The following is a 13,342-nucleotide window of genomic DNA, read 5'->3' as shown; positions in this document are numbered from 1 at the left end:
ATTTGTAGATGATATGATCCTATATATAGAAAACCCCAAAGACTCAGCAAAAAAGACTACTGGGACTCATTGGAAGATACAGTAAAGTGGCAGGGTACAAGATCAACATACAAATATCAGTTGGATTCATCTGCACTAATAATGACAACACTGAAAAGGAAATTAAGAAAGAAATAGCATTTGCAAAAGCCACCCAAAGGATGGCTATTGCATCCTGAAATATTTAGGAATAAATGTAACCAGAGAAACAAAGGACCCATAGAAAGAAAACTACAAAACACTACTAAAAGAAACCAAAGGAAACAAAAATGGAAGAATATACCATGCTCCTGGATAGGAAGAACATTGTGAAAATGTCAATACTGCCCAAAGCAATCTACACATATAATGCAAACCCAATCCAGATTCCATCGACATTCTTTAGAGAGATGGAAATAAAAAAATATTGCAAACTTTATATGGAAAGGAAAGAGACACAGGAAAAGCAAAGCACTGCTTATGAAGAAGAACAAAGTTGGAGGCCTCTAAGCACCTGATTTCATAATGTACTATATGGCTACAGTGGTCAAGACAGCCTGGTACTGGTACAATGAAAGATATATAGATCAATGGAACAAAATTGAGAATCCAGAAATTAACCCATCCACCTTTGATAAAGGGCCGTGGGTAAGACTTTTCAACAGTTGGTTCTGGAAGACCTGGAAATTGATATGCAAAAGATTGAAACAAGACCATTACCTCAAGCCATATACAAAAACCAACTCAGCATGGATTAAAGAACTAAATCAGAATCTCAGAATAATAAAGGTCATCAATGAAAAAATAAGAACAAATGTAAGGGCTCTAATTCAGGTCACACGTAAACAAAAGAGACAAAATAGATGTTTGGGACATTCTAAAAGTTAGAAACTTATGTGCATCAACGGATTTCACTACAAGAGCTAAAAGGGAGCCCACCAAATGGGGAATTTTTTTTTTGCAGTGACATATCAGACAAGGGACTAATTTCTACAATCTATGGGAAATTACAACACCTCTACAAGAAAAAGACAAGTAACACAAAAGAAAATGGGCACAGGACATGAACAGACACATCACAAAGGAAGAGATTCAGGCAGCCAACAAACCTATGAAGAAATATTCACAATCATTGGTTATAGAGAGATGAAAATCAAAACAACAATGAGATATAATCTCACACCAGTAATAACAACAAAGTTCAAAATTGCAGAGGACAATAAATGTTGGTGATGATTTGGAGAGAATGAGATCCTCCTACATTGCTGGTGGGAATGCAAAATGGTTCAGTTACTCTGGAAAGAAGTATGGCGCTTTCTCAGAAAGTTGGAAATAGTAATACCTTATTTGGTCCAGCAATTATGATCCAGCAATTCCTCTACCTAGTATATATCCACAAGAAGTACAACCAATAACATGAGTACATAAATGCACACCAATGTTCATAGCAGCACTATTCACAACAGCAAAAAGATAGAGACAGCCTAAATGCCCATCAATGGAAGAATGGATAAACAATCTTAGGTACATACAAACAATGGAATATCATGGCACCTTGAAGAAGAACAAGAAAGCTGTAAGCCATCACATAACATGGATGACCCTTGTGGACATTATGCTGAGTGAAATTAGTCAGTTACAAAAAGACAAATATTGCATAAGACCATTACTGTAAAAGCTTAAGAAAAAATACCCGTACTAAAAGGAAAATAAATTTTTTGTTCGTTACCGGTGGGGGTAGGTCGGGCAGGGGGTTGGGGGAAGTGGAAGGAAGTGACAGTAGAACACAGGGTAGGAGCAGACACATCATAGTCCAGGTGTTGGGGAGGACAATACACAAGAAGGACTAGGGAGTTCAAGAACAAGGTAGATAGGGGAACACTGAGACAGGTTTGCATGGGTTAAATGGAACAGAGGTAAATAATGATGCATGCTTAGCCTTGGAACAACAGGGCTTTGTGATACAGGGATAGAGGCATAGTCTGAAGAGGGAAAACAATACTAAGATGCTTGACTGTATTGTGAATGTTGGTTTTCCTTGCCTACTATTGTAAAATAGACACTTAAGTGTGATAGAAAGCAATGTCGGGAAACATGGTGACAGAAAGCTTGTAAGCCCATCGTCAGCCTATAACTGATTGGAATATCTAAAAGGAGTTCTAGAACTTTCCCAGTGAAATAGGCCTCTTTCATAGTCTTTACAGTATATAGGACCTTAGGTGAAATCCTGAGCCCCATACAAAACTTTCTGAGGTGGGACGTTCTGACGAGAAAGGACAAGCAGACCAGCCTGGAACAGCTAGAACAACAGAAGATACATCTTCAAAGAAAGATCATTAGGAAAAAAAACAAAACACAAAAAGGGCAGTTAAGACTGGCTGCTACAAGAACAAACAAGTTATTCTCTGGAAAGCCTTCAAGGCAAGCAATCAAGTTTCTTCAAGACAAATCCTCCTCTAAGACTGAACCCCAAAGGGAACACATGAGCAGGCACATAAACTTGCTGGTGATCACATTAGTCTTCTGGTGAGTGGAAGAGGGGGAAAGGCAGCAATGAAGAAATGGAGTGAGTTCAACTATGTTCCATAGACTTCTGTTGGCCTTAAGATGAGAGAGAGAAGAAGAAGGGCGGATTGATCTAAAGTGTGGTGAGACCTGAGGACACACGAACTCATAGACAAGGACATAGCCATAGAGGGCTGGAGCTAAGAATGAAGCATCCAGCTGATATGAAGTGAGGGGAGAACTTGCAAACTTGCAGATAATCCCCAAATGACCTATATTGGATAGATTGATCATCAAATTCGACTACAGGAATATATATAAAAAAATTCTTTTTGATAAAGGAAAGGAGGATAAATTGCTACAATTTAATGAACTTGACCTATACTCATAGAGGTAGTACCTCAAAATACCAACAAAGAGGGAGGGAGTCTTCGCATATAGTATCACTGTTATCCCCTCTGTATGCAGGGTAGATAGGGATGGGCAACTTAGATATTGGCTACCCAAAATGAGAGAGGGATAAAGCCAGACACAAAGTGACTGGCTTACAAGGTTTCAAGGGGTAGCTTAATTTAAGAGTGTGGAATGGGCGAGATACAGAGTCCCCACTGAAAAGTTTCAGCTTATCTAAATAGGTCTGGTAAAAAGAGGTGGGGATAAGATTCTAATGATTCAGTAGTGAGTAACTGTTATCATGACTTATTGTGGCTGTCACGATTGTAAAGGTAGATTTTGTAACAAAAACAGGGGAGTAGTTAATCTTATAGTCCAGAAACAAAGGACCCTAGGACCATCCAGGGAGAAGAGCACAAGAGGAATTTGAGACTTTATCCAGAGAAGCAGCGACACCGTAGATGGAGGCAGAGATGGGGGCATGGAGAGAGGGATCAGCTGAGGACTCTATGGAAAGAGAGGGACTGGGTGCTGGCGGCCAGAAGGCAGACTTGCAGAACGTGCCCTTTGGTGGTTTAAATTATTATATATGCCTGAGTGTTTAAAATAAAAAGAGCTAAATGAATAGAGAGAAATACTGTTAACTAATGGTACATGTAAGGGATTATAATCATTGAAATGAAACAAAGTATATGATTTGTTGAATGTAAAACTGATGATCTGCACTGTAAACTTTCACTCAATTCACAATAAAAACTTTAAGTAAATAAACAAATAAATGCACAGTGGTCAACAATTTCAAGAAACAGCATACGGTCAAGATCTAATGATACTGAAGGAAGAAGTCAACAGTATATTGAAGGCATTGGTAAAAAAAAAAAAGCTCTGGGAATTGATGGAACACAAATTTAAATCTTTCAACAAACTGAAGAAGCACTGGAGGTACTCACTCATCTATGCAAAGAAATGTAGAAGACAGCTACCTGGCCAATTGATTTGAAGAGATCTATATTTGCACCCTTTTTAAAGAGAAGTGACCCAGTGAAATTCAGAAAACATGGGACAATATAATTTAGCTCAGATGCAGTTGAAATTAGGCTAAAGATAATTCAAAAACAGCTGCAACTGTACATTGACAAGGAACTGCCAGAGGTTCAAATCAGATTCAAATGAGGATGTGGAACAAAGGATATCATTGCTGTTGTCACTTCAATCTTGGCTGAATGTATAGAATACCAGAAAGATGTTATTTGTGCTTTATAGACTATGTGAATCATGACAAGATATGAATAACATTGAGGGAAATGAGTATCCCAGATACTTAATTGTGCTCATAAGAAACCTGTACATAGACCAAGAGACATTCATGCGATGTGAACAAGGAGAAATTGAATGGTTTAAAATCAGGACAGGTGTGTGCCATGGTTTTATTCTTTCATCATACTTATTCAATCTGTATGCTGAGTAAATAAACTAAGAAACTGGACTATACGAAGAAGAATTGATATCAGGAATGGAGGAAGACTTATTAATAACCTGTGATATGCAGGCATTACAACCTTGCTTGCTGAAAGTGAAGAGGACTTAAAGTACATACTGGTGAAGAACAAACAACACAGTCTTCAGTATGGGTTGCACCTCAATGTAAAGAAAACAAAAATCTTCACCTCTGGACCAAGAAATAACATCATGATAATTGGAGATAAGATTGAATTTTCAAACACATCCAATTTTTCTTGGATCCACTATCAACACTTACAGAATCAACAGTCAAGAAATAAGTCAATATATTGTATTATGTAAATCTGCTGCACAAGACCACTGTAAGTGTTCAAAAGAAAGGATAAGTTTGAGGTCTAAGGTGTGCCTAAACCAATCCATGGTATTTTCAAAAGCTTCATATGCATGTGAAAATTATACAGTGAATAAGACTATAGGAAAAATTATACATCTAGGTTATGGCATTGGAGAAGAGTGTTAAATGTACCTTGGAGTGCTAGAAAAACAAACAAATCTGTGTTGAAGAAGTAAAGACTATGCTCCTTAGAGGTCAGTATGATGAGACTTCACCTCTCAAACTTCAAGCATATTATCAGGAAGAACCAGTCCCTGGAGAAGAACATCATGCTACGTAAAGTGGAGGGTCAGTGACAGAGTGGTAGACCCCCAAGAAATAGATTGGCACAATGGCAGCAGCAAAGGGCAAATTTAACCATGATTGTGAGAATGGCACAGAACCTGGCAGTGTTACATTCTGTTGTGTATAATGTCACTATAAGTCAGAACAAACTTGACAGCCCCTAATGAAAACAAGAATATTGTTTCTAATGACACAGATATACTTTTTTCTGAAGTGTATGCTGAAATTGTTCCAAATTATGTCATATGTCATATTAACATACATCAGCAGCACTTTTGAATCACAGTGTGTTGCTCAAGCACTGTTAAAACAAAACTGATAATCATTTTAAAATAAGCAAAAAGACAAATAACACCTCTAAGAACCAAGGAGACACTTCTACTTTCCCAATGGATTCTGACTGATTAATAAAAAATAATGCAGCCCTTCCCTATATGGAATGTTCCAGGTGCTAATCTAAATGCTTTGTGTTGTTGTTGTTGTTGTTGAGTTCCGACTCATAGTGACCTTGCATAGGGTTTCCAAGGAGTAGCTGATGAGTCTAAGCCACTGACCATGAAGTTCAAACTGACCTTGCAGTCCAATACTTTATCCCACTGAGCCACACCAGGGCTCCTGAATATATGTTGTTGTTGTTAAGTGTCGTTGAGTCGGTTCCGACCCATAGCGACCCTGTACAGGGTTTCCGAGGGTGTAAATCTTTACGGGAGTAGAAAGCCTCATCTTTCTCCCTCGGAGTGGCTGGTAGTTTCGAACTGCTGGCCTTAAGGTTCGCAGCCCGATTCGTAACCACTACGCTACCAGAGCTCCTTTCATATGTTTCGTTAAATCACTTTCTCAAAGACTATGATGGTGAGCACCCTTGTTAACATGTTAAAGGATGAAGAAATTGAAGCATATGTGATAAAGTGATGTATCTGTGATACACAGGCTCCTGGGCACAGATCTTTTGTGACTAGTCTTAGAAGTAGTATACAATAGCTTTATGTTGACCTGTGAAGTAGTTTCACAAGAGCTATGTTGTCCACTACGTAACTAGTGTAGACTTTATGTGACTGCAAATTATTCCATTTCTCAGGTTTTCATTCTGAGGATGAAAAGACAATCATGTCCTCAAATTAGCTGAAGAGGAACACTTGGCCTTTCCTTCTCATTAGTCTCTACAATTCAAAGTATTTCACAATAAGAATACATAAAATATTAGAAAAACTGCTATTTTCTTCTGTCTAAATTATTTCAATCTCTACCATTCTTTTAATAGGTTAAAATATATGAATATTTCTTAATATACAAAATTTGGACTCACACGTACTGACCTGGTTATTCTAATTTAGAGCCAATTATATTCCCGTGGGCACTGGCTATTATCAGATGCCAGGTACTCTACTCCCAGTGGATTTCTGTAGTGTAATCAGCATCCTCGTGTTTTTAGGTGTAACTGAATATTAAGGATATTGCTATAAAAATGATGATTCCTATCAGTATGTTAGCCATTTCAAGAATTATGCCCATTCATCATTGTCTGCACTTAAAGCATTTTTGTATGCTTACCAGAAACCCTGTGTTTGCCTGTCCAACTTGAGAAATGACAACTTGTGAGTAACTATTGGTATTATTATTTTTTTCCTCTCTTGCTTCTTACTTTTACTCTTTGAGTTACGAATTTCTCTTCTCTCATTTACTGCTCATTGTCTTATTAAGAGACTTTACAAATGGGATTAAACAAAATTTTTGATAAGAAATACAGCATAAACTTTTTTAATGATTACATTAAGAAGTGCAATCCCAGTCATGTCAGGAGAATTGATAGTTCATGAAAACTCAAAGTGAGCAGATAGGAGCATCAGTCCTGGCTGATGCCAAAAACACAGGCTAGTGCCGGAATGGTTCTGCATACTGCCTACAGATTCAGTGTGTAGTTTGACTGTTTAAATTTACGCTACAATATTAATTTGATGGACTTTCATTTACCTAAACAATCAAACAAAACTAGAAATAATGATTTGTGTGTATTATTGATATTCAACTAATGATTAAAAAATAGTTTTCATTGTTAAACACTCAGATGTATATACTGCTTGTACAGAGTGTCTAAGTGACTATTGTTGTGATGTGTCATTGAGTGGGTTCTGATCCATAGCGATAATGTAAAGTAAAACTTCTCTAGAGCAGAAAGCCTCATGTTTTTCCCAGAGTAGCTGGCGGGTGGCCTGAACTTGTAGTTTGTAGTCCAATGCTTATCCTACAGAGCTGCTGCATTTCTCCTACTTGCTTTAAAAGCAAATTACATGCACAATTTATTTTGCTTAAATTGTAATTCAAGGACACTCTAATATAATAAGAATGTGTGTTTATTCACTTGAACAGAACTTTCACTATGACTGCTCCCATTGTCTGAATATAATTTACCTCAAAGTATTTTGAAAGATTGAGAAATTTATAAATAAATATTAGGAGGATGTTTGGGTAAATTAATAAATACATCAATGAACAGAATATATTTTGGTTCATTTTGGCTTGAAATGTGTCCTTTAAATCTTTATAGAAAAGTCAAAAAACCAGATTGTTTTAAAACTTGAGGATTGACAGAATCATGTAATATTCTAGCCACCCATCAAGAACTCTCCAGTACCAGATATATTGTGTCCACATGCCAATTTGCAGATCAAAAATTGTGTGTTTTTGACACTCTACTCAAACCAGTTAGAAACATTTTATATTTTCATATTCATTTAAAATACATATATTAGACAAAGAAGAGTGATGTTTTCCATTTATTTTTTGCTTGCTTGTTGAAATTAGTACTATGGATATAAAATGAAGGAAATGTAAGTGATAAAAGAATTACATGTATATTATTGTTGTCAGTGACTGGTAAATCTCACTCATTTTTCATCAACATAGCTACCATTGTGAGTTTCTCCTCTATTTGAAATATTTTACAAATATGAAATTACTAATGCACATGTTTTAAAAGTTTTTCTAGGTAAGGGCACTGGGGTTTAATGATTGCTCCATAGCTGCATAATAAGTAAGTGGCAGTCAATATACAAAATATAATCTCTCCCTGGAGCATATGAACTTCAATCCTGCTATACTTATTTATGAAATTCAAGCTGCAAATCTAAAGCTTACTGGTGAGTATTAATTGATTTATTTTACTATATGATCAAAATATGAAAGCCTGTTGAATTTCTAGAATATGATAATAGAAATCTAAAATTGACTTTAGTAAGAGAAAAGCTAAGTAATTACTACAGATACCTCAATATTCACAAAGAAACTACCACAAATACAGTAAGGCTAGTTATAGGTGCCTATTACTAATTTTTAACCAAATTGATCTTAAAATGCTATCAATAAACTTTCAGGTAGGTTTATAAGAAAAATAGTTAACTATTTAGATAAATCTTACATTATTTGAGATTTGAAATATGTACAGATTTTATGGAGAAAAATAACAATATCCTATAAAAATATTTAACATACTTCATTTGTTGTTGTTAAGTGCCTTCCAGTCAATTCTGATCCATAGTGACCCTGTATAGGGTTTCCAAGGAGAAGTTGGTGAGCTTTAGCCACTGACCTTGCACTTCAAACAATTTTGCAGTCTGACTAATTAGCCCACAGCGCCGCACCAAGACTCCATTTAGCCAGCTTTAAATGTACCTATATAGATATTTATTAGCACAACTAATAATTAACTTGCCTTAAATTACAACAAAAGATATTAAACTCTATTGTTGGCAATTTCTAGAACAGTGAAGATTAATTGTGGTGAAATAAATGAATACACAAATCATTTAATCAACATCAATCAATCACTTTTTCAGGTTGGGTAATTATTTCTAAGTATCTTAAGTTGTAGTATACAGAAATAAGTTTTTATGGTAATAAAATGCTTATGGCTTCAAAGTTCCAATCATAAAATTACTTAAATTATAAATGCATCTTCCATTAAGTAACTGCCACCAAGGGAAAGAGTTTTTTAGGTAATGGATTAGTAAGTAATCAATGGAGGTAAGCTCCAGCTCTGGATCACTGTCATATAGCAGTGTACCCAAACACCAGGTGCTTGTGACAGTATTCAGACAGCTAGAATGAATGAAGCAGAAGAAAGGTCTCTCTAAACTGGAAACATGGATTGTCCTCTTGAGAAACAGTGAAACTGTTCATTTCTGAAGTTCTGATAGAGAATTTTGAATGAGTACATTTCCACTGGCATTGCATAGATTAACAGAGTCATTTGCCTTTCAGTAGTCCTGTTATTTCATTTTTAAATTATGAATATAATGTTTCAATTTGCATAATTACACTGGGATTTACATCTTACAGCACAATATGTAAATAAAACAAGCTACATTGTTGTTGTTATGTGCTGTGGAGTCGGTTCCCACTCAAAGCGACCATGTGCAGGGTTTCTGAGGCTGTCAATCTTTACGGGAGCTCCCGTGGAACAGCTGGTAGTTTCAAACTGCTGACCCTGAGGTTCACAGCCCGATTCGTAACCACTACGCTACCAGAATAAATAAAGTATTTCATTAGACTATTCAATAAAGGGCTATATTTCCACAGCCTAGATACCGTAACTATCAAAGTGAATAGTAATAACACCGGTTTTATCATGGAGATGGAAAAAAACAGAGTAAGTTTTGCTCTTGTAGGCAGAAAATATTTTGAGATATTCTGATAATTTTATAGCCTCCCATCTCTCCCCAATTAATGATGTCCTAAATTTATTCTAGAATGATACACTTTTATAGAAATTACCTGTGTTAAGTTAATAAATTTGTCAGGAAAATACCTGACTTCCATTAAACATATTGCACCACAAATCAGTGACAGAAGAGTATATCATATGGACACAATACAAAATTTTATATTTTGCTGATACTTAGAAATAGGTTACACAATCAAGGAAACTAAAGTTATATGAATCAACATTTGGCTATTTTATACTAAGAATTTCCAACTCCAGAAAATGTAAGAAATAAATAAGAATTAATAAATAATTTTTCTCCTGTTTTTGATTCTTCATATTTTTTAGGGATTACCATTTTTTCTCCAAGTGCTAAAAAAATTATACTATAATGTGTAACTCTACCATAGTGACTGAATTCCTACTTACAGGATTTTCTGATGTGTGGGAGATCAGAATTTTACTCACCATGCTATTTCTACTGATGTATGTGGCTACTATAATGGGGAATTTTCTTGTAATCACAGTAATCACCATTGATCAGAGTCTTCATACCCCAATGTATTTCTTTCTTCGAAATCTGTCTGTCCTGGACATGTGCTTCATTTCTGTCACTGTACCCAAGGCATGTGTCGTCTTCCTGCTTAACAACAGGGTGATCTCCAAGGTTGGATGTGCAGCTCAGATCTTCCTTGTGTTTTTATGTGCTGCTGTGGAATTTCTGTTACTCACTATTATGGCCCATGACCGCTATGTGGCCATCTGTCAGCCCCTCCACTACCATGTGGTCATGAACCCTCGTGTCTGTGTCCAGATGACACTGGCCTCTGTGATAAGTGGTGTGGTCTATGCAGGAGTGCACACTGGCAACACATTCCGTTTATCATTTTGTCAGTCCAACGTGATCCATCAGTTTTTCTGTGACATTCCCTCTCTGCTGAAGCTCTCCTGCTCTGACACCTTAGGCAATGAGATTGGAATTCTTGTCTCTGCAATGGTGATAGGAGGTGGCTGCTTTTCCTTCATCACCATCTCTTATATCCGTATATTTTCTACTGTTTCCAAGTTACCAACCAGAGAACGAGGAAAAGCCTTTTCTACCTGCATCCCTCACATCCTCATATTTATGGTCTTTCTAAGCTCTGGTGTTGTTATATATCTGAAGCCAACCTCCAACTCACTTCCAGTCCAGGACATGATCATGTCTATGTTCTATTCCATAGTTCCCCCTTTATTGAATCCTATTATTTATAGTCTTAGAAACAAGCAGATAAAGGAAGCAATAAGGAGAATTATAAGAACAGTCACTCAATTCAAGAAAACTATAAGATAATTATATCAAGATATATAGTCCCACTTTGATTGTGCCAGTTGAAAATGCTTCAACATTAATGCTTTTGTGTATGTCTAACTTTAGGAGACCTGACTTAAAATCTAATTGACAGTCATCATATTATGTGTTAGCAAAGAAATAATGACACACACAATTTGTTTTGTTTTTTTTCTGCCAAAATTGGACGTGCTCTGTAGTATCACTGATAAAACTTTTATCTTTTCCTAAACATTTATTTCTATGTATTCTCTTTCTATAGTGTAGAGTATTAATTAAAAAGTATGCACTTCCATCCTATCAGCCACTCAACAGGAGCAAAACCTGGCAATCTTCCCCTGTAAAGGTCTCAGCCTTGAAATACCTTTGGAGCAATTCAACTTTGTCCTATAGGGTCACTATAAGTCAGAATTGATTGGATGGCACAGAATAATAACAAAGTCCTAGAATACGCTGTATTAAATTTGTCTAATCTCTTAGTACAATTAAGATATACAATCAGGTCATTATTGCATTGGAAAGTGCCATTGATTCAATTTTGACTCCTATAGACTTCTTCCGCTCCGCGGGAGAAAGATGAGGCGTTCTGCTCCCGTAAAGATTTACAGCCTCGGAAACCCTGTATAGGGTCGCTATGGGTTGGAACCGACTCCATGGCACTTAACAACAACAACAATAGACTTCTTGTGAAAATGTACAACTATCCTATAAGGTAATCTTGTCTGCAATATTTGTGAAAGCAGATCACCATGTTTTTTTCTTGTGGAGCTGCTTGGTGGATTCAAACTGCCAACTTTGTCATTGGAAGTCAAGCACTTAACTATTTGCACCACCAGGAATCATTAATCTTGTTCTTTAAATACTGCTAAAAAAAATTGTTAAGTGCCATCGAGTTGGTTCTAAATCATACTGACCCTGTATAAAGTTTCTGAGAAGTGGCTGGTGGATTTGAACTGCCAGCCTTTTGGTTCAAATTGACCTTTCAGTCAGTGCACTATCCTGCAGTGCCATAGCAGGACTCCAAAAAAGAACATAATGACATCTGAAAGTTGATGATGAAATTTAATATTGTTTCTTTTTCCTTTATATGAAAAGAAGAATCAGAGGAAGGTGCTATTGGTACAAAAAAAGATTACATATATCTTCCTATTGGATTCCTGGCATGGCAATGTAGGATAAGCTCTGGGCTGCTAACCACAAAGTTAGCAGTTCAAATCCACCTCACAAACCTTATACAGGATCTCTAGGATTCAGAAACAACTCAACTGCACTTAACAACAGCATCCCTTCCTAGTTTTTACACAAGGAGTGGTGCTGTGTGTTTGACATTGGGTTGATAACCACAAGGTCAGCATTTAAAAACCACCAGTTACTCCATGGGAGAAAGATGAAGCAGTCAGCTTCCATAATGATTTACAGTCTCAGAAAACCTATATTGAATCACTATCAGTTGGAATTAATTTAGTGGAAGTGGGTTTGCTTAGTTTGGGTTTGTTTGTGTGGTTTATGCTTTCCATAGTGTAGAAAGATAAATTCAAGTTAAAATATATATTTCTTTTTCTGAAAACATTGTTGTTGCTTTGTGTCATCAATTCTTTTCAACTCACATTGATGCTATGTACACTGAATTAAACACTGCAGTGTCCTGTACAATCCTCAAAATCATCATTATACCTGAGCCCATTGACGCAGCCACTGTGTCAATCTATATTGTTGAGTGTTATCCCCTTTTTTGCTGAACCTCTATTTTTTTCAGGCGTGATACCCTGCTCAAGGGATTGATGCCTCCTGGTAACATTTACAAAGTGGGATGACTAACCATCCTCTTTTGTAAGGAGTATTCTGACCGCATATCTTCTAATGTAGATTGGTTTGCTTTTTGTTGTCAGTTCTTGGTATATTTAATATTTTTCAACAACACCACAATTCATATCTTAAGTCTTACTTCTATCTTTCTCATTGCCCAACTTTCATTATGCATACTGAAAAATAATGTATGAATAGTAGCTGTTTTTTGTAACATAAAAAATTGGTACGTTCAAAAGGTTTAAGATTTTGCATTATTGAAAGTTAAACTCTCTATGTCAAGAAAGCAAAACTAAGGTAAATTTGTTTGATAAGTTTTGTTTTCTCTACTGTATAATGTCTTGGATGCATATTCTTAAAATATTCAGATGATAAAATGATGAAAACTATTTAGGTAATAAAATATATTGTCTGCTCATATATGTGGGTCCATTGTTCTTATAGTAACCCT

General features: G+C 36.1%; 1 protein-coding gene across 1 annotated transcript; it reads left to right on the top strand.

Moving 5' to 3' along the window:
* The first annotated feature begins 10,146 nt into the window (after nucleotides 1-10,146).
* Nucleotides 10,147-11,088, top strand: LOC102815159 (olfactory receptor 14C36-like). The gene has a single exon (XM_006874493.1). The coding sequence runs from the start codon at nucleotides 10,147-10,149 to the stop codon at nucleotides 11,086-11,088; it is 942 nt and encodes a 313-aa protein (XP_006874555.1).
* Nucleotides 11,089-13,342: the final 2,254 nt, after the last annotated feature.

This window comes from Chrysochloris asiatica, unplaced genomic scaffold, assembly GCF_000296735.1.
Source record: "Chrysochloris asiatica unplaced genomic scaffold, ChrAsi1.0 scaffold00279, whole genome shotgun sequence".
Lineage (NCBI taxonomy): Eukaryota > Metazoa > Chordata > Mammalia > Afrosoricida > Chrysochloridae > Chrysochloris > Chrysochloris asiatica.
Note: the sequence above shows the minus strand (reverse complement) of the source record. Positions and strands in the feature narration are given on the sequence as shown.

Coding starts and splice junctions, on each gene's coding strand:
- LOC102815159 (XM_006874493.1), top strand. CDS start 10,147: ATGTGTAACTCTACCATAGTGACTGAATTCCTACTTACAGGATTTTCT.